General features: G+C 43.6%; 2 protein-coding genes across 2 annotated transcripts in view; both read left to right on the forward strand.

Moving 5' to 3' along the window:
- The window catches only part of LOC134538393 (serine/threonine-protein kinase ATR), a 130,528-nt gene extending 120,716 nt beyond the window's left edge, over positions 1 to 9,812 (forward strand). The window contains 2 exon segments of the mRNA XM_063379686.1: positions 7,832 to 8,068; positions 9,489 to 9,812. Coding sequence (XP_063235756.1) covers positions 7,832 to 8,068; positions 9,489 to 9,665 — 414 coding nt within the window. The 3' untranslated portion in view covers positions 9,666 to 9,812.
- Positions 9,813 to 18,817: 9,005 nt separating this feature from the next.
- LOC134538038 (ovarian-specific serine/threonine-protein kinase Lok-like) overlaps positions 18,818 to 22,605 on the forward strand; it is a 37,342-nt gene continuing 33,554 nt past the window's right edge. The window contains exon 1 of the mRNA XM_063379011.1: positions 18,818 to 18,948. Within this exon, the coding sequence (XP_063235081.1) occupies positions 18,885 to 18,948 (64 nt within the window). The 5' untranslated portion in view covers positions 18,818 to 18,884. The remainder of the gene's footprint in view (positions 18,949 to 22,605) is intronic.

Below are 22,605 nucleotides of genomic sequence, written 5' to 3' on the forward strand. Positions count from 1 at the left end.
CCTACACCTCACTCATATACACCTACACTTCACTCATACACACTTACACCTCACTCATACACACCTACACCACACTCACGCACACTGTCTCCACACACCTTCACCCAAACACCACACAAAATGTACACCACACATTCAACTAATCCACACATTCAACTAAGTATCACACCTACACCTACACCACACACACACACACACACACACACCTACACTACACACCCACCTACACCACACACCCACCAACACCCACACGTAAGTGCATGTGTGTTTGGGGTAGGTGGGTTGCGTTGTGAGTGTGTGAGATAGTTGGGTTTGTGTGTGAGGTAGGTGAGTGGGTGGGTAAGTGTGGTGTAGGAAGGTGTAGTGTAGGTGGGTTTGTGGTGTAGGTGGGTGTGTGTTTTGTGTAGGTGGTGGGAGTGTTGGTGGGTTTTGGATGGGTGGGTTGTAGGTGTGATTATTTGTGTGGTGTAGGTTTGTGTGGGAAGGTGAAGGTGTTTATTTGGAGGTGTTGTGTGTGTGGTCAAGGTGTGTGGCTTATGTGTGTGTTGTGTAGGTGTGTGTGTGTGTTTAGTAAGTGTGTGTGATGTAGTTAAATTTGTTAGTGTGGTGTAGATGGTGTATATGTGTGTATGTAGTGTAGATGTGTGTATGTGGTGTTATTGGGTTTGTGTGGGTGTAGTGGGTGTAAGAAATGCAGGTGCATGTGTTTGTGGTTGTGTGTGTGTGGTATAGGCATGTGTGTAGTGTAGGTGCGTTAGTGGTGTATTAGGGGGTGTGTAGTTGGTGAATGTGGTGTAGGTGTGGTGTAGGTGGGAGGTTGTGTGTGATGTAGGTGTATAATATATCAGGTGGGTGTTGTGTAGGTGGGATGGAGTGTGTGTGATGTAGGTGTGTGTATGTGTATTTGATGTAGGTGTCTGTGTATATATGATGTAGGTGTGAGTGGGTGTATTTGGAGCAGGTGGGTGTGTGTGTCTGTGTGGCGGGTGAAGATGGTTGGAAGTGTGTGAGTGTGTAGGTAGCTGTATGTGTGTGTGGCATAGGTGTGTATGTGTGTGTGGAGTGCTGGTGAGTATTAGTGTGTATGATGGGTCTGTGTGTATAGTGTGTATACCTTCATCACACAAACCTTGACCTTGACCATACACTTACACACCCACACACATACCTATAACAAACACCCACCTACCACGACCACCCAAAAATACCACACAACCATACCCTCTACACCCCACATACCACTACACCCCACACCCCACTTCACCCCACACCCCACTTCACCCCACAACCACCTTAACCCCACAACCACACCACCTTCACCCAAACCCACCAACACCCCACAGCTAGGCCCTCTATAACCCACACCCTCTACACCACACACCCGCCTTCACCTCACACCCGCCTTCACCTCACACCCACCTACACACCACACCCACCTTCAAACCACACCCGCACCCACAATCACCCCACACCCACACCCTACTACACCCCACACCTGCACCCTACTACACCCCACACCCAGACCCTCTACACCCCACACACAGACCCTCTACACCCCACACACAGACCCTCTACACCCCACACACAGACCCTCTACACCCCACACCCAGACCCTCTACACCCCACACACAGACCCTCTACACCCCACACCCAGACCCTCTACACCCCACACCCAGACCCTCTACACCCCACACACAGACCCTCTACACCCCACACCCAGACCCTCTACACCCCACACCCAGACCCTCTACACCCCACACCCAGACCCTCTACACCCCACACCCAGACCCTCTACACCCCACACCCAGACCCTCTACACCCCACACCCAGACCCTCTACACCCCACACCCAGACCCTCTACACCCCACACACAGACCCTCTACACCCCACACACATACCCTCTACACCCCACACACATACCCTCTACACCCTACACCCAGACCCTCTACACCCCACACCCAGACCCTCTACACCCCACACCCAGACCCTCTACACCCCACACCCAGACCCTCTACACCCCACACCCAGACCCTCTACACCCCACACCCAGACCCTCTACACCCCACACCCAGACCCTCTACACCCCACACACAGACCCTCTACACCCCACACCCAGACCCTCTACACCCCACACCCAGACCCTCTACACCCCACACACAGACCCTCTACACCCCACACACATACCCTCTACACCCCACACACATACCCTCTACACCCCACACCCAGACCCTCTACACCCCACACCCAGACCCTCTACACCCCACACACAGACCCTCTACACCCCACACACAGACCCTCTACACCCCACACCCAGACCCTCTACACCCCACACCCAGACCCTCTACACCCCACACACAGACCCTCTACACCCCACACACATACCCTCTACACCCCACACACATACCCTCTACACCCCACACCCAGACCCTCTACACCCCACACCCAGACCCTCTACACCCCACACCCAGACCCTCTACACCCCACACCCAGACCCTCTACACCCCACACCCAGACCCTCTACACCCCACACCCAGACCCTCTACACCCCACACCCAGACCCTCTACACCCCACACACAGACCCTCTACACCCCACACACATACCCTCTACACCCCACACACATACCCTCTACACCCTACACCCAGACCCTCTACACCCCACACCCAGACCCTCTACACCCCACACCCAGACCCTCTACACCCCACACCCAGACCCTCTACACCCCACACCCAGACCCTCTACACCCCACACCCAGACCCTCTACACCCCACACCCAGACCCTCTACACCCCACACACAGACCCTCTACACCCCACACCCAGACCCTCTACACCCCACACCCAGACCCTCTACACCCCACACACAGACCCTCTACACCCCACACACATACCCTCTACACCCCACACCCAGACCCTCTACACCCCACACACAGACCCTCTACACCCCACACCCAGACCCTCTACACCCCACACCCAGACCCTCTACACCCCACACCCAGACCCTCTACACCCCACACCCAGACCCTCTACACCCCACACCCAGACCCTCTACACCCCACACCCAGACCCTCTACACCCCACACACAGACCCTCTACACCCCACACCCAGACCCTCTACACCCCACACCCAGACCCTCTACACCCCACACCCAGACCCTCTACACCCCACACCCAGACCCTCTACACCCCACACTCCAACCTACACCACACACCGACATACACCTTCACCCCACACCAACAGTCTCTTCACACCACACCCACCTACACCCATGTTCATTCAACTACCACCTTCACCTCACACCCACCTTCACCCCACACACACACACCCTCTACACCCCACACTCACACCCTCTACACCCCACACTCACAACCTCTACACCCCACACTCACACCCTCTACACCCCACACTCACACCCTCTACACCCCACACTCACACCCTCTACACCCACACCCACCTCCACACCCACAACTTCTACACCCCACACCCACACCCTCTACACCCCACACCCACCTTCACCCAAACCCACCTTCACCCCACACCCACACCCTCTACACCAAACACTCACCTACATGACACCCAACTACAGCATTCACCCACCTACACCACACACCCTCTAAACCCCACACCCACCCCACACCCACACCCACCTACACCCCACACCCTCTACACCCCACACCTACCTTCACCCCACACCCACACCCACCTTCATCTCTCACCCACACCCACCTCCACCCTACTCCCATCTTCACCCTTCACCCTTCACCCCAAACCCACACCCACACCCACACCCTCACCCTCAACCTCTACACCCCACACCCTCACCCTCTACACCTTCACCCCACACCCTCAACACCCCACACCCTCAACACCCCACACCCTCAACACCCCACACCCTCACCCTCTACACCCAACACCCACACCCTATACACCCAACACCCACACCCTATACACCCAACACCCACACCCTCACCCTTTACACCCAACACCCACACCCTCTACACCCAACACACACACCCTCTACACCCAACACCCAACACCCACACCCTCTACACCCAACACCCACACCCTTTACACCCAACACCCACACCCTCTACACCCAACACCCACACCCTCACCCTCTACACCCAACACCCACACCCTCACCCTCACCCTCACCCTCACCCTCTACACCCAACACCCACACCCTCACCCTCTACACCCAACACCCACACCCTCACCCTCACCCTCACCCTCTACACCCAACACCAACACCCACACCCTCACCCTCACCCTCTACACCCAACACCCATACCCTCACCCTCTGCACCCAACACCCTCACCCTCTACACCCAACACCCTCACCCTCTACACCCAACACCCTCACCCTCTACACCCAACACCCTCACCCTCTACACCCAACACCCTCACCCTCTACACCCAACACCCTCACCCTCTACACCCAACACCCTCACCCTCTACACCCAACACCCACACCCTCTACACCCAACACCCACACCCTCTACACCCAACACCCACACCCTCTACACCCAACACCCACACCCTCTACACCCAACACCCACACCCTCTACACCCAACACCCACACCCTCTACACCCCACATCCTCACCCTCTACACCTTCACCCCACACCCTCTACACCTTCACCCCACACCCTCAACACCACACACCCTCACCCTCTACACCCAACACCCACACCCTATACACCCAACACCCACACCCTCACCCTCTACACCCAACACCCACACCCTCTACACTCAACACCCAAACCCTCAACACCCACACCCTCTACACCCAACACCCTCACCCTCTACACCCAACACCCACACCCTCTACACCCAACACCCACACCCTCTACACCCAACACCCACACCCTCACCCTCTACACCCAACACCCACACCCTCACCCTCTACACCCAACACCCACACCCTCACCCTCTACACCCAACACCCACACCCTCACCCTCTACACCCAACACCCACACCCTCACCCTCTACACCCAACACCCACACCCTCACCCTCTACACCCAACACCCACACCCTCACCCTCTACACCCAACACCCACACCCTCACCCTCTACACCCAACACCCACACCCTCACCCTCTACACCCAACACCCAACACCCAACACCCTCACCCTCTACACCCAACACCCACACCCTCACCCTCTACACCCAACACCCACACCCTCACCCTCTACACCCAACACCCACACCCTCACCCTCTACAACCAACACCCACACCCTCACCCTCTACACCCAACACCCACACCCTCACCCTCTACACCCAACACCCACACCCTCACCCTCTACACCCAACACCCACACCCTCTACACCCAACACCCACACCCTCTACACCCAACACCCACACCCTCTACACCCCACACCCTCACCCTCTACACCTTCACCCCACACCCTCAACACCACACACCCTCACCCTCTACACCCAACACCCACACCCTATACACCCAATACCCACACCCTCACCCTCTACACCCAACACCCACACCCTCACCCTCTACACCCAACACCCGCACCCTCTACACCCAACACCCAAACCCTCAACACCCACACCCTCTACACCCAACACCCACACCCTCAACACCCACACCTTCAAAACCCCTCACCCCACACCCACACCCTCTACACCCCTCACCCACCATCACCCCACACCCACCTACACCACACACCCACTTTCACCCCACACCCACCTTCACCCCACATCAACTTACACCACCCACACCCTCTACACCCCACACCTACCTTCACCCCACACCCACCTTCACCCCACACCCACCTAGTGATGGGTAGTGGAAAGTTTCCAGTCAGAAATTTCCTGCCGAAAACTTTCAAAAATGGAAAATTTACAGACCTCATGGAAACTTTGGAAAAAAGTGGAAACATTGGGAAACATTGAATTTTTTTTAGCTGTAACAGTTGAGTGCTGTTGAGTATATATGCAAAATTTCAACCGAAATGGAACACATTGAATAAGGTATAGTTTTAACAGAGTACCAAAGTAGAGAAGGTATGTGGGCCAAAGAATTTCTTTGGATGACGCTTGAAAAAGGTAAAATTGAACCCTGTACTTGGTGGAAAGGTCTGTGTGGTCATACACAGCTGTCAAAAGCAGCAAACAGAATCTTAGGTATGCCAGTAACCTCTGCTGCTACAGAGAGGTCTTTCAGTACACATGGTAGTATACATACAAAACTAAGAAACCGCTTGACCACTGAAAGAGCAGGTAAAATATCATTCATTGCCCACAACTGGAAATTGTGTCACCACATCCTGGAGGACATTGAAAAATTGGAAAGGAAAGATTCTATTACTGTCATTGTGGAAGACAAATGTGAGAAAGTATAGCAGAATAAAAAACTACCACAGTGTGTTTTAAAAGAAGACAGTGCATCTTGTTCTAACAATGAAACAGAAGAGGAAGAAAACAGTGATTTCAGTTATGAGGACAATGATGATTTCATTGGTTTCTAAGACCCAATATGACTTAAATAAGGACATGTTTGTTTCCAATTCAGTTAAAACTGTAACGTATGTATGATTTCTTATTATGAATGCAACTAATTGTTGATCAATATTTTTTTTAGTGTTCTATTTGTTACAACTTATTTGTCTTTATTTCCAATCAGTTGATAAATTGTAATAATATAGTGTTAATATTTTCAAATCTATGTAGTCAAATATTTTAACTGTTATTGACCAGGTAATTGTTTTTTCAGAAGGAATCATTTCTTTTAAATCTGCAGTTAAGTATTCTTTACCTTAATTTTTCTTCCACTACATTAGCTTTTTGTTATGTTGAAAGCAGCTGATTAAATAATTTTCAGATTTAAAAACTGATTAGGCCTACTTGCAATGAATTTGTGAACTGTATTTGTAAAAAGAATAATTCCACCTAAATGTTGAAATTAATTTAGAACAGCACCCACAGTAAATTCTACATCGCTAACGAAAGATATTTTAATGTCCTCTTAATACTGCAACTATGAATATTGTATTTTACAATATGAAAATTTCATACAGTAGAGACAGTCACATGTCTAATTCTCTGAAATGGTTATTTATAAACCAACATCAAAGTTTCCTAAAATTTCCTATGTTTTTCGGTTTTTGGAAAGTTTCCATGAAAATTTCCAGGAAAATTTCAGATAGATAAAATTTTGGACATTTACCCATCCCTACACCCACCTTTACCCCACACCCACTTACACCCCACACCCACTTACACCTCACACCCACCTACTCCACACACCCACTTTCACCCCACATCCTACCTTCACCCCACACCAACCTACACCACCCACACCCTCTACACCCCACACCCACACCACCTTCACCCCACACCCACACCACCAACACCCAAAGTAAGACCCTCTATACCCCACACCTACACCCTTTACACCCCACACCATCTACACCCCACACCCACCTTCACCACTCACCCATACCTCTACACTACACACCCACCCCTCTACACTACACACCCACACCTACCTACACCATTCACAGACACTTACACTACACCACACACAGTTACACCACACACAGCCATCTGGTATTCTCATTTGTGTCACTTTCATTTTTAGTTTAGTTCTTCATGTACTTTGAGTCCGGACGAAATTGGTAATGATTTGCCAACCTCTCCTTGTTAATTTTGGTAGCTTTGATACTACCAACGGATTCAATCTTTTTTGTACTAACTAGAAATATCTGGTGTTGCATTTGGCACAAAAAAAGGTATAAATATTTCATAATTTTTTTCTTACTAATATTTATTAAATTTTTAAATTAATTAATCTGAATGTGTGTGGGTTTCAGGGCGAGACGTTTGACTGGCCAGAGCGCGTGCCTTTCAGGCTGACCCACAACATGGTGGTCGCCATGGGCCCCATGGGCGTGGAGGGCACGTTCCGAAGAACCTGCGAGATAACGCTGAGGATGATCAGGAACCAGCAGAACGCGCTCATGTCTGTCTTGAGACCATTTGTCTACGACCCCACCGCCACTTTGGGCAACATGAGCCGCAAGGGGCACTATGAGTTCACCAACGAACAGGTATCGGAACAGCAATTATTATTTTGTTATTTGTGACATATTTCTTTGTTTTGAAATTAATAACAAACAGTGCTGTGTATCTCGTGGAAGGAGTCAGTATGGCTCCCCTGGTAGAACCACAATGAACTACTGTGTCTGGTATGGTAAGATTTTTGGGAAGGGATGGGGGGGGGGGGGGTAGAGTAAGTGCAAGGATGCTTTGACAACAAACCGCTTAACTCATTTACTTAGCGGTTAGCAGAGGAGTAAACCTGTAATGTTAAATACGTTCGGAAATCAATAAAAATGCATATAATTGACCATATTTTCCTTCCAACATCTGAGATTATTCAAGTCCTGTGGGAGATTTCTTATCACTGTCCGCTGCTGCGTGCTAAAACAAATAATTTAAGACAGCAAGTTGTTTAAACCCCTGTTGGGATTGGAAATGTTTGGGCTGGCATGCCACAATTTATTTTCATGTTTGTAGAAACCTCTGTGTGTCTGCAGTGCATTTTTTTATATTTATTTCTATGCTATAAAACAATTGGTTCAAGTTTAGTAGAGGCACGCCACCTAGTTCGTAAGTGGCCAGTTATCTTGATGCCCTTGTCAAGTCACCCTCAGCATTTTCGCACTTTCTGACCTCGAAGACGGAAAAACAATACCCCAGTGGCTAGTCATTTTTAAGGGTGGCTGAATGTGAATAACTTACTCGCTTAATATGTTTTAAATGTTTTCGCTTGCAAAGTCCACCCAAGTGGTCACCTGGTATGTTTTGAAGAACTTGTTTGTTTGGATATTCTATTTGGTTTTAGGGTAGCATGAGATTTCGATTTGAGGGTGGTGGGGGGGGGGGGGGGGGGCATACAAAACGTAATGTTTAAGAAAAATTTATTATCTCGTTTAAGGTTGGTTGTAAACTTTTTTTTTTGTAGTTTGCATTGTGACAAAGGAGTCAAGCACAGTGTGGAATTAGTGTCTGCCGCATGTAGCGCTGCATTTTAAAGAAGCCAAGTTGGTCTAGAGTGTTTTTTGTGTGTTTGATGCTTCACCTGTTAGAAAGGGAGGCACTGGAACTATTAATGTGTGTTCATTCTCTGTGTACGAAACCCTATGTTTTTTTACCTAAGTTAGTATTGTTAACTGCAGCTTCGTAAGGCCTAGTAATATAAATAGATTTAATTGATATCTGTCTATGCTATGTGTAGCCGGGAAATATACTAAAAATATTTTAAAAGTTGATAAAGTAGGCTATATTGCAATGAGCTTTGGAGCTGTAGTGATCGAGTGGTCAGATAATCGCCGACCAGCGAGGCGATCGGGGGTCAAATATCGATAGGGTCAAATCTGGATTTTATTCGCTTGTGGGTGTTACTGTGACCCATAATTATAGATTAGATAGTAGTAATGTGTAATTCCGTTCTTTTTTTCCCCCCAGGCTGTCAAACACATTCAAAATATTGAGCTCCGAATCCAAGGCAGAGTGAAGAGCAAGAACAAAAGCTTCACTTTATCTCTGTTGTCTGTCGAAGGCCAAGTGAACAACTTGATCCAAGAAGCAACCAGCATAGACAATTTGTGTCAGATGTACATAGGTTGGGGAGCATTTTTGTGAGCGCCACAAAGGATTTGTTTGTGTTGTATGCTATACCTATGTGAATTGACATTTGTTCCTTATTAGTTGATGATTCAACACTGGAAATACGTGTATTTATTTTTGTATTTTTGTTATTAAAGGTTATGATGAATTTCATCTTCAAAAGCATTTTTCATGAGTGTGTGCCCTATCTCCATGTCTTCACTGTACTGCTTACAAAAATGTGTAACCATGGTGCTGCTATCTGTGGTGGATGGCACAAACCAAAGTTCACAAAGCCAAAGGGAAAATATAGTATTTATCAACTGTTCATTAATAAAATTTATTGTCAAAAATCAGATTCAAAGCCGGGGTTTTAGTGTTTTTAAAGTCTTTTTTGCTTTTGTCAGAGCTGTTTCATTATATAGTTATACATTTCAAAGAATTATTTTGTTGACGTAGCTGCTCTGGCAGTGAATTCTAGTGGTGGGTCAAGAAATGTAGTTGAAAACACAATTTGCGTTTATAGATTATGCTCAACATTATTTTTGAAGAATTCTACTTATAATTCAAAACTTGGCTGGCACAACATTTAAAGTTTATTTGCAAAAATGATCACACACAAATTCAATTTTTACCGAGGTTGGATGTTTACATATCACCGGCCGGCCACATGGCATTACTTTTGGCTTTAAGGAGTTAACCAACATACGTAAGCTTGAAAATTTAAAAGTCCGTCACGTGGGAGAAAGAACTGAACTCCCCAGGCCTGCCTGGCTGTGTGGACACAGGATCCCAGACCATTGCACGAAGTTAACACTTCCCCGCACTAGGGTGAGCTGAGTACGTAAATAAGTTCATTAATTTGATACACAGCATTACCAGTAGGCCTGTGCGTAGCTTCGACTAAGTGAATCATTCGAAGCTCTTCTTAATACTCAATTTTACTTTGCCAGGAAATTTGCTATTCATTTTATTTGAAGCTTTGTTTGTGACAAAAAAAATTAAAAACTTAAGATTCACGTATGAACATATTTTAAATTTTATTTCTCTGTGTGTGTGTGCGTGTGCGCGTTTGCGCGTGTGCGTGCTTGAATAAAGTTGAACAAAAGACACACCATTTTCTTTTATGGATACTCAATATTAATATTATGCATGGCTATTTTATGATTTTTACTGAAAGATGTTATTATAGGGCCCAATTGGCTAATCACTTAATTAGTTCAAACATTATATACATTAAATATTTTTTAAAATTTAATTCTGTATTTTGTCAAATAAGTGTAACACAGCTTCACCGAGAATAATAGTATTCACAATTCAATTTAATTCAATTCAATTCAATTCAACTTCACAAATATTTTAAACATTTAATTTGATATTTGCTTCGCATCAGAAAACTATTATTCGCACAGGCGTGTCTACAGGTCACTAAAATCACAAAAATACTAAGGATACTGAAGGACTGGTTACGAAAGGCACGAAAAAGTACCTGAATTAGCAGCAATAGTGTTTGAAGTCAAGAAACTTTAATTTCGAGCAGCCTTTACTAACATACATTTTGTTTTCTGACAGCTCATTTTAGATTATGGTCACGTGGAAATTACCTCCGAAAATGTTTTAGTTTCTTAAGTTACGTTCCTGCGAATTGTATAAAAATTCATATTGCATTTGCTCATGCTTGTCAAAAACAATATACTATCAACTATGGCGGTGTTCAAACATTCTACCCTTGAATTGGTTGTTTCATAAACTAAGTTTCCAGAATTGTAGTTTTATTTATATAATTACAATTAAAAATACAATGATATGTATGAAGAAGAAAAAAGACCTAATATCTTCAGAGATTATCAGTGTTGAAATAAAAAAAAAAATACTTTTTCCTCTTTGAATCTTGAATTTTTTGAATACTAATGATTTTATGGTTTTTGAGGATTTGCTTTATCCATCCTGAGTATGTAGATTTAAAATCACCATTGTATAAAAAAAAAACTTGTCAAAATTTTATGAAAAAGTCCTGAAATTAGTGTCTAGACATCCTGATTACTTACCTGTAGCCAATTTGAGCTGAAAAAGGTTGTGTGTCCTTGTTGCAAAAGCCCACAGAGTCCCCAGGTAACAGCGTGGTGGTGGTGGTGGTGGTGGTGGTGGTGGTGGTGGTGGTGGTGGTGGTGGTAAGCGCAGTATGGTTCTGAAGGAAAAACACAACACCCAGGGAAGTAAAACTACCACACAATAAAAATTCCTAATCTTACCAGTAATCCAACCTGTGACCTTTGAACCAGCAGCCGAAAACCCTGACCGCTATCAAACAGTCTGGCTTAAGCGTAAGCGTAAGCGTAAGCGTAAGGCTACAGCCATCCTATATTGGTAGGGACAAGATTATATGGTGAATGCGTTATAAAACTGAAAAGCATGTCAGTTCGCCATATAACAGAAATGCAACTTAATGCATGATAAAACACTGACACTCAACTAAAATCATGAAATTAATCAGGATATTAGCCAAACTTAACTGAAATAAAAAAATTAAATGTATTAAAGGCAATGAATGAATGTAATTTTGTTACTATGAAGTTTGTACCAAATTGTATAATTTAAACAGACTGGAAAATTTAATTTTTTTCTTTGAGCTACATTGCTTATCAGATCTGCTACTTTTTTTTTTTTTTTTTTTTACATATATGGTGTCTGCATTATTTCCAAACACACAATACTTGCAGATTTATATTTCATCTGAATAGTTAAGCCCATGTCATACTTATTAGGAATTCTTTTATTGTGAAAATGGATCATGTATTAATCAAAATGGTGAAGTTAGTATTAAGAAATATTAATGAAGGTATTATTTGTCAAAAAAAAAATACTATTTTTTATGAATATAATTTATATAAAAAAAAAACATTAAAACCATAAAATTGGTCGACCCCTTCAGGATTGGCTTTGGATTGAAGCTGATGGCTCTCTATATGAGAGAAGGATGTGACATCTCTGCCACACACTGAGAAGTTGAACGATGAGATGAGGCGAGTATGGAATGGCATGCGACTGAACGGAAATCCATTGAGAAAACACACTGACTTAAGTAACGTCCGTCACGTTTCTCACTTCCAACTAACTAAATATGTTACTGATTGAAGTGTAAGAGATTTTTTTACATAGCCTTGTGCGCACCTAATTAACAGAACTGAATCAAATTGGATTAAGCTGGCTTAACGTAAATTACTTTATTTATGTAGGTTACTGCAGGAAAGCCACCAAGTGGCGTCTTGTACAACTATGAAGTTGCTACCTTCACTAAAGGTGCTTTTAAAGAAGACAAAAGCCAACAAATAAGAAAGCAGAGTACAGTTACACACTTACATAGTTGCATGTACACTTTTAAACAATTGAATATTTTCTTGGTAACACACATGCATCCTTCTCCCATTATGCAAATTATGTGTGCTAAAAACCTTGGAAGTATAGCTATAATTAATATTTTTAGTTCCAAAAATGAAGTTGTAGTTAAATAATTTTAATCCGGACCAAATTCTCAAATCCCTCACCTTTCTGTGTGATGGTTAAAATTTTTGTAATATATTTCTTGTATTTGCTATGCAATCATGCCCAGTGTTTGGTGCTTGCATAGCGCATACCTTTTATCTGTTAAAAAAAAAAATCCACCATCACTTCATAAATACTGAATTATATTCTATCAGAATTATTTTTGAAGACTCCTTGTTACAATCGTAAACACCTTTATTTTCAATGGCATGAGCCCGTGTGTCAATGTACCAAACGTACTATCAATGTTACGAATTCAAGCCGGCCAATAGCTCAACTAAAAATAAACTAGAATTTTCCCGCACTGTCGCAGTTCAGCCCAACTGCACAGTCTGTAGAGCCAGCCCAGGTACTAATGTACTCCTCACAGAATAAAACAGCACCACAATAGTTTGATAAACATGATATTTGTCTTAAATTTGAAATAAAAATATATCACTCTCAGGGGTTCCATGAGAGTGCTCCATGGCTTTTCTGTACCACATAATCGCTCGATTGACTTGACCTATCCAACCAGTAACACTAGAGAACTTAAAGGCCCCTACCTACCAGGGCACACTATGTGTGCATAGATTCAGAAAAAGAAACCACGTGATTTATAAACTGTCCAGGATATCCGAGTGGTGTCTGTTTATGAAAATCCTACTTAAGAACACGCTGAGGGCAGGCGAGTGGTTCAGTTTCCGGATTTTATTTTGAAACTGTGTTTGCAGTAGAGTGAAAATGCCTAAAATAAGTTTTTTTTAGAAACTCCAGGTTTCTTCACATATAACGTGAACCTCAAAGTTGCAAACTGGTTCATCAGACATCAAGCTAGAAGCTGTGCAGTGAATAATGATTTTCGGCACAATTTTAAATTTGAATTTTGAACCATAATTTTAGCAGGAATTTTATTACTAAAAGCCCACTGTATACACCTACTTAATTTTTATTCGGCTAGTTCCTCGAGTCGTTCCCAGTGCCGTATCTTAGAATTTGCCTATCATTTGCGAATATAGCACCTTTCCTCATCTTCTCCCCGCTTTGGATCACGCCTGTCGCCTGTAATTCTCCCTGCAGCCATGACAAGAACTGCCATGCCCTGCAAGCTATCAGAGCTATCTAAGACCCCACCTTAGGCGAGCATTTGCAGTCATGCTCCGGACTCAGTTGCCCTTATGCCCCGGCACGTCCCCACGCTCAGTAGAGCACATTTCCCACTGCCCCTGCAAATTTCCACCTACCCCTTCTCCATCATTTCCTGGGAACACTGCCCAGAGCATTGACCGGTCCTTAACCCCGGCCAACGACGCCCTGTCCCAAGGTCTGGACACATGTTCGAATGTTCCGCCTCTGACCTCTAGTGGCGGATTCGTAAGTTATTTCCCCTGGGTGTTTGAGTGCCAGCTAAACGCCACTGCCCTATAGCGATTCCTGAAGCCAACACACTCACGTATTTCTCTTCCGAGCCACCAGAGTGCTCCACCAGTCTCCTCTATAAGCCCCATGCTTTTGAAGTAGCCTCGTGCGATCGGGCACTAACACCAATGTCGAGATATCGAAGTCAGTATTTCTCGATCCCTCCTTCGGACTTCTTCAGAACTTTTCAGCCGCGTAGACGAAGTACCCCCCTTCTTCCAAGGCTAAGCGCTGATTTAATTAAATGTCATACAAAGGGACTTATCGGCGCGACTTCTCACGAGCAGCATCGTTTCTTGGCCAGCCCTCAGCACTATTCAACTCTGCTAAAACCACAAGGATGTAGTCGCCTCGTCCAAGGATGCCTTCCCTAAGTCTTTAGAAAGCTATTTGTCGGACTGTGCCGTAGTGTACAGAATTTTATTATTTGCTAAATTTTTTGTTAAATTTAAATTATGAGTGTGTCCGCGTCGACCGCGCCAGTTTCGGTCCGGATTTTGCGAGCACCTCGGCGAGACTTCTGAAGCCACACCGCAACAACCTGTTTTGGTGAGTTTTCGATACTCATTCTCTTCCCCGACCATTTTCTTTTTTGTGGGAATTTATGCCTGATTAACGACTGTCTGCAGACCAGATCTAATTCTTTTGGATTTGGCTTGTTCGCAGACAGGGTCGAAGAACTGTCCAAGAATCCAAGAATTGGTATCCCAGACACGGAGCCGAGATGGGAGTTTTCTCTGGTCCTCGGTACCCGAAAACTACTAAAATGCCACTTGGTAGCCCGGCTCCATCATAAATTATCACTCCCGACAAACCTCCAAATTATCCGCGACACCCACTGTGGGCCAGTTCGCCACGGGATGCCAGCAGTTAATAAAATATGTACCTACTATAAGTATGCTATAGATAAAGTGAATAACGACTTATAATTCTGGTATTATCGATAACTAGATGTACTAACTGTAAGCAACACAGGAAAGCATGATCATATAAATTTGTTATCGTTTTAATATTTAGAATGGATTTTTATTTTATATCATGGTTCTAAATGTTTAAGAGCCGGCCCCTATTATAAAATTTTCACTCATTCAGTTATGAACTGTTACACTCCTCAGTCACAACAGAGCAAACCCAAGTTAGGTATGTTATTGCTTTGTTACACTTCACTCTCTCTTGATGACTGGGGGTAACTAGTGGATCTTTTAGTTCCAGAAGGCAATATAATGATTTTGTCTAGATATTAGTACCTCTGTTTTTATTTTACTTTTGATGATTTTCAGTCAGACTTTTTATAAATTAACACACATATATAAATATATATAAATACCTAACGTGGATTTAAAATTACATTATTAAAAGAATGGGCCGGCCCTTATTAGACAATTTAATTGATCATTAACACAATTTAAATAAAATATGCAACAATAAACAGATTCAGTTCCTATTACAATATCGTGGCTTAAGGTTATTCTGAAGATCTAAAAAACTGAAGAACTGGATGTTTGACGATGGCTGGCCAAAGTTACATTGCTAACGAGACGTCCGGGCGCCTTAGTCGTGCCCATTGATGGAGGAAGGGCTCGAGGGTGGAGTGGTCAGTTCAGCATCTGGACCTTGGGAACTTGTCCGTTCCTTGGAAACTGTCCGGTACTTGGAACTTGCCCGGTTCTGGGATCTGTCTGGTTCTGGGACCCTGTCTGTGAACAGATCCGAAACACATTATGTTCAGGACTGATTCACAGACAGTTGGCAAAATAGGCAGAAAATGCCTTCTAATCACGATGATGGTGAGGAGTAAAGGTTGTTAAAACTCACCAAACAGGGAGATGGCTTCCAGGTTCAGCTGGGCTCACGAACTCGCGGTTGTCGCGGACGTTTCCATGATTAAAAAAATGAATTAATAAATTATGATGAATAAAACTTTACTCCTACGAGGTAGACCTACACGGACTGACTAAATGTTAATCACTACAGTTGTGGGAATCATATCCCTTGTTAGCTGATTACATCTTAATAGAAAAACGGAGATACGGAGTGGTCAGCCTGGTGTCGCAGCGCGCAGTAAAATTGGGGCGGCAGCGACTCGTAATTAAAAGGCGAAGATAATCAAAAGAAAGAGGGGGGGGGGGGGCTTATGCTTCCGGACCGAAAGGTTCCCAAGATTACCGAGGGGCTTGTCGAGAAATACTGACTTCGATATCTCGAAGTTGGCGGTACTGGCCGATGTCAGCGCGACCTACCGAGGTGTGTCTGAACCAAGTAGAGGTCGACTCACACGAGGCGACTGCTAGCAGCATGGGGCTTATGGAGCAGACTAGGCCAGCGCTCTGGTGGTCTGGGAAGGAACTACGGGGTACTGGTTGTTGCGGGAGACGCCAGAGGGCAGGCGTTTAGCGGGCGTTCAAACACCCAGGGGAAGTGATTCGCAAAACTGCCACTAGGTGGCATAAGCATGTACTTTTTGGGACTGGAGTCGTGGCCTTGGGACAGGCCGAACCTGGCCGGGGTTTGTGGCCGGTCAGTGCTCTGGCCAGTGTTCCCAGGAAAACTTGGAGAAGGGGTAGGGGGGTTAAAACTGCGATGACAGTTGGAAAGGGGCTCTACTGAGCCCGGAGGCGTGACTGTACGTTGGTGAAAATGACTCGAGATCATGCCCCTGAAGTACTCATGTCAGGGGAGGTCTTAGAAGCAGCCTGCCATGATAGCTTGCAGGACATAGCAGTTCTCGTCACGGCTCGGAGGCGAATTACAGGCGACGTTCATGCACCAAGGCGGGAATAAAAGGATACACAGTCTGACTCGATAAAAGGCTCGGTAAAATCGGATCTAGGGCTGGGAAAAATTGTAGAGGCAGGTCTGACAAAGATTAAACTGGAGTGTACAGTAGGAGGAGCAAATTTAAGTTCTTGCAGCAAATAATGACTGGTAACATTATTTTTTAAAAATTCAAATTTAAAATTGTGCCAAAAATACTAGTTGGTGGCACAGAACCCTTATTATAAATTGTAATGTATGAATGTATGAGCCCTATTATAAATTTTAAGTAATTCACTTCTTTATCAAACCAAATTCTTATTACGAAATTGATGTTTGTTTTCTCTTGTTAAAAATAACTACGAAAGAAAAATAAATAGAAGCACAGCTATAGGCGAAACTACATTTTTATTATTTATTCATTTGAAGAAAATTATCCACTCTCCCCAAAGTATTTTCAGGGAGACAGTGATTTTTGTTGTTGTTGGGCCTTTGTGTCACCTCTGAGGTATAAAGCATTGTTGTTTTGTTTCTTTTCCAAAGGAAATTTTATTCTCTTAAATATAATAATATAACAAACTGACGCAAAGTCCATAACAAAGCACCAGTGAGCATCACACCTACCATCCCGCCTCATACAGATACACCCCTGACTTACTGCAGGGGAGGGGGAAGGTAGAAACACTAGTAAAGCTGTTTAAAATAAACAAGGGGCGAGGGGTTGGAAAAAACTGGGAGATATATTGCACAGAATTGGGTACAGAGGCAGGAGAGATCGTCAAGTGGAAGATCCAAAGAGACATGGGTGGCTGTTGGGTCCCGCGCCCAGCCATTAAATTTTTTTTATAGTCCTTGTTTGTCTGTGAAAAATTATGAAATTAATGGAAAAAACAATGTTTAAATTTTATTAGCATATAATTTACAATGTCGACCAATACCTTTAGATTTCAATTTCGAGTTTTCATGATTTCATATACCTAGTAAAAAATTTCTAAGATTTTATTTCCTCACATGAAGACGCGACTTCACGCCGGAATTCGATCGCTAGGATTAATAAAACTAACCCAAGTATAATTTTTTTTCCCTGAAAGAACATCGACATTTCTTAAGATTAATTAGAAAAATAATTACCGAATTTTAAGTTCCAGGTTTGGCTTAAAACCTTTTGTTTTCGAGAGTTTATTTCAAAAAAAATGTTCCACTCTTGAAAAAAAAAAAAAAAAATGGCCCAGGACCGCTACTGGAAAGAGAGAAGCGATATCATACCTGACGAGGAAAGGTACATGCCTCAAGACACATTTTGTGTGGGGGGAGAGGGGGGGGGGAAATAAAACTGTTATGTTTCAAATCACTACGATCAGCCAGTCTCTTTATTTTATTCAGTACATGCGTCGACAAGAGTTCGCCGACGCTTATCTGTGGTCGGGGGGGCTGATAAGATTAGGGTCCGCTGTTTATTCTCGCGGTTAGCCATACGAGAGGCCTGCTGACAACGTCGGGCAGCGGGCAGACAGATGTCCGCGTGACGGCAGAGCCCGTGAGCCGCCTCCTCCGTCGCCGATGTTCGCGCACAAGGCCGCCTGGGGCTGGCTCTATCCCTACCAAGGCAGCAAGAAGTGTCGAGGTGGGTACGCCGGCCGACAGGTTCGCTCACCTCTCGGCTCGGGGGCTCCGCGAGGAATCCTGCTGCTCACGCGTTCTTTCGTGCGCGCCCGAGTATTCTTGGCTTTCTGTAAACTTGGAACGTCACATTATGTAGGTCTCAAGTGACCAGGAGCGTAAAGTATCGGGGAGGGATATATAACTTCCCCCCCCCCCCATAAATCCTTAGAATCCGGAAATCAGGCCAAAAGGTTATAGTACACCCCTCCCCCCACCTTTTTTTACACATGATGATATTCTCTTTACTCTCTTGCAAGTGACATAACAAATTTCCAAATCAGTGTCTTTTCCGGTTCAAACGGCTTGAATATCTGTGTTACGTCACTTGACACATTATTATGCCGCACCAGGACATAATTCGGGCGTGTAAAAAAGAATTTGTGGAATCGTGGACTGTCTTGTAGTGTCGTACTTGATAGAAAGGTCGTCAAACACAGTCACTTCCTTTAAAAAAAAGGTAATCGAAAACTTGTTTCCACAATGCCAAAACTACACTTCGACCAGTGTTCAGCAGAGCATGAGCTGATAAAACATAACGGCTTCGACCTGTTATCATGTGATTATGTGGACGTGATCACCCCCTGACTCTTGAAAGGCTCATGGAGATATCTAGTCCGTGGAATGGGCGCTAGAAGTTTGTTTGATAGCTTGGAAGAAATTTGCTAGGATTGGGAAGAGAGAATTGTTTTGACAAAGATGTCAACAACACATCAACAAGTCAACATTGGACTCCAATACAACGAAAAAAAAAATGTTTTCGCTATCTAGATGGGAAATGATGTTGAGAGGTTGATTTAAAACATGTTGGACATACGCCATTGCTAATTTAGACTGTATGTCATAGAGAAAATCTGAAGAATGGACAAACACACACACACACCTACACACACACACACACACACACACACACACACACACACAGGAAACCAAGCCAAAATCAGTCGATCAGATATCAAATGCATAGACAGTTTGTGCCTCACGACGGGAATAGATTCTAGTTCCTGAAACTTCGTTACTGTTGTATCTTAAAGAAGCCTACTTTGTTCTTCTGTGTTGTCGCCGTTGTGCTCCCAGAATATTTGTTTAATTTCATCGCTGGGTTCGCATGTGCGTCGCTGTGTTGTCATTGCGCTGTCCAGGTCATCTGTTTGGAATCATAGTAGGGGTTCCTCTGTTTATCGCTGCACGTTATCCAAGGTTGTTGTTTGTCTTTACTTACTGTGTTTGTCGCAACTGTCTCGTCGTTGTCAGCAGACTCGGTTCGTCTGTGCTGTGATAATGTTCTAACTCTTTTCACTAACTTTTCTGTGCTGTCTATGAATTTAACATCGGATGATTTTGGCTTGTTTTTCTGGTGTGTGTGTGTGTGTTCATCTTTTTGTATGTCCGTTCTTCGGGTCTTCTCTATGACACTCAGTGTAAGCCAGCAATGGTGTATGCCGCACATAATGTTTTTTAATCAATCTTCCCCGTCACAAGAACTATCCAAAGAACGTATGTTGAGGGGTGGTTCTAGTTTCGACTTCTATTATAATCATGGCATGGCAAGCAGAACTTACGCAGCATTTTATTTCTTTGAAGGGGGGAGGAAAGGAATAGAACCGATATCAAGGCCGTAGCCAGGATTTTGCGAAGGAGGGGCTCCAGTATAATCATTATATATATATTTTTTTACGAATAAGTATTCTTTATAATGGAATTTCAAAATGAAAATTGACTGTCACACTAAAATCTCAGTGAAAGTAGGCTTTTAGTACTTCAACGTTTACATATAGAATTTTTAAGTACTGTAATATTTTTTTTATGAAAAGCTGGACATTTTTTATTTTGTTTATTAATATATATTAATGTTAGTAAATATATGAAACACACATGTCAAGTTTGTATGAAAGACATACTTACACATGTGGAAACTGGCATGAAAAATAAGACTGTACTTGAAAAAACAATTCCTGCCTTTTCTGTGTGTGGAGCCTGTAATATGGGAGGAAATGCACTAAGGTTGCCCTCTAAGGATTACAATAATATTTCCAAAAATAAAACTTTGTAAACTTTCGTAGTTAAATTACTGTTATATTCTAATTCCGTTTTTTTTTTCTCTTTTAAATTCCGGAAAAGGGGAGGGGGGGGGTTCCGGACCCCCAGAACCTTGCCGCTGTGCCCGCTGTTGGCTTCCGGTTTATTTCCTTTTGTTGATGGGGATGATAACGCAAGCCACTGACGGCAAAGATTGCACTCACTTCACTCCTTATCTTCATACCGCAATAGACCCCTCTCTTGAATAATTTACAGTGCGTGTGTACCGTCAACTGAAAATAAAATTAGCCTATAACTTGATTTGGAAGTTTTTATTTTATTTATTATTATTTTCACGTCGCACAGTTCATGCGCATTTCAGGCTCTTGAAGTGATGGACCTCAAAATATCGTAATTGCTCCGAATGTTATTACAGTAGAACCTCGATTATCCGTGATCCGATTAATCAAGCATTCGATTAAACGAGTTCTCAATTAAAAATGAAACATTGTTTTTGAGAAGGGAAGGGTGGGGGGGGGGGGAGACCTAGCCCGCGAAGTTTAATTCATTAGGAAAGGGACAAGAAAGGAGGAGTAAAACTAGAAACTACGTATTAAAAGTAGAAGCGAACGGAAAAAAAAAAACTCGTTAAATTACACGCACCTATGCATATCAAATTGTAAATGTAATTCATATTTTTTCATTGTTAACTGTGTCTTTTAGGTGTTTACAAATAATTTCATTCACACACATTAAAAAAATAATAGTTCAGTAATACTTGTACATTTGTTTTGTATGAATTACTTACGAAATTTTGCTATATTGTATAACATAAATACACTTGAATTCGATTATCTGTGATTTTAGCTTATCCTTGCTGACGTTCCCCCCCCCCCCCCCTTCCCCAATTACCCCGGTCATACAAGATTCTATTGTACTTGGGTTCTGACTTGGTGCTCGCAAATTTGGAATTGGCCTTACAAACCTCGAATTACTAAATGGTTGAAACCACTCTCGATTCGTTTACACCGGGCACCAGGTACCGGTATAAACACACCAGACGCAGGCACCAAAGTTTTAAGTTAAAAGGCTAAGTAGTCGATTATTAGCATTAACGCTTTAGTTTTCAAACCATTCACTTTATGAAATAGTATTTTTTTGTATGAAAATCGACTGGTTTTAAATTAACTTTGAAATTATTTTTAATCTTACTTTTTCTTTCAATGGAATGCTTTCCGAACACGTTCACTTCTTAGTTTGTAGGCTACTTTTACCTTTTAAAGTGACTAATTTTCTGCGCTGAATGTATGGTGAAATTGATGTTCGTCAAACCAACTTACCGTTGTTTGGAATTTGTATTCCCGAGACTGAAGTAGCTTAATATTTAGAATTTTTTTTTTTTCCAACCTTAAACTTTTTATCAGTTATTTTATTTTCTAGCATTATTTTTTTTAATTAATTCAAGTAACATTGACGAATGTCGGAAAAGTACTGTAAAATTAGTAAAATTAGTAGTTGAACTTTATACATTCTGATAAATTTAGATCTTAAATACAATGCGGTTTTTTTTTTTTTTTTTTTTTGTGTACGGTGGGAACTACGT

This window comes from Bacillus rossius, chromosome 13, assembly GCF_032445375.1.
Source record: "Bacillus rossius redtenbacheri isolate Brsri chromosome 13, Brsri_v3, whole genome shotgun sequence".
NCBI classification, from domain to species: domain Eukaryota; kingdom Metazoa; phylum Arthropoda; class Insecta; order Phasmatodea; family Bacillidae; genus Bacillus; species Bacillus rossius.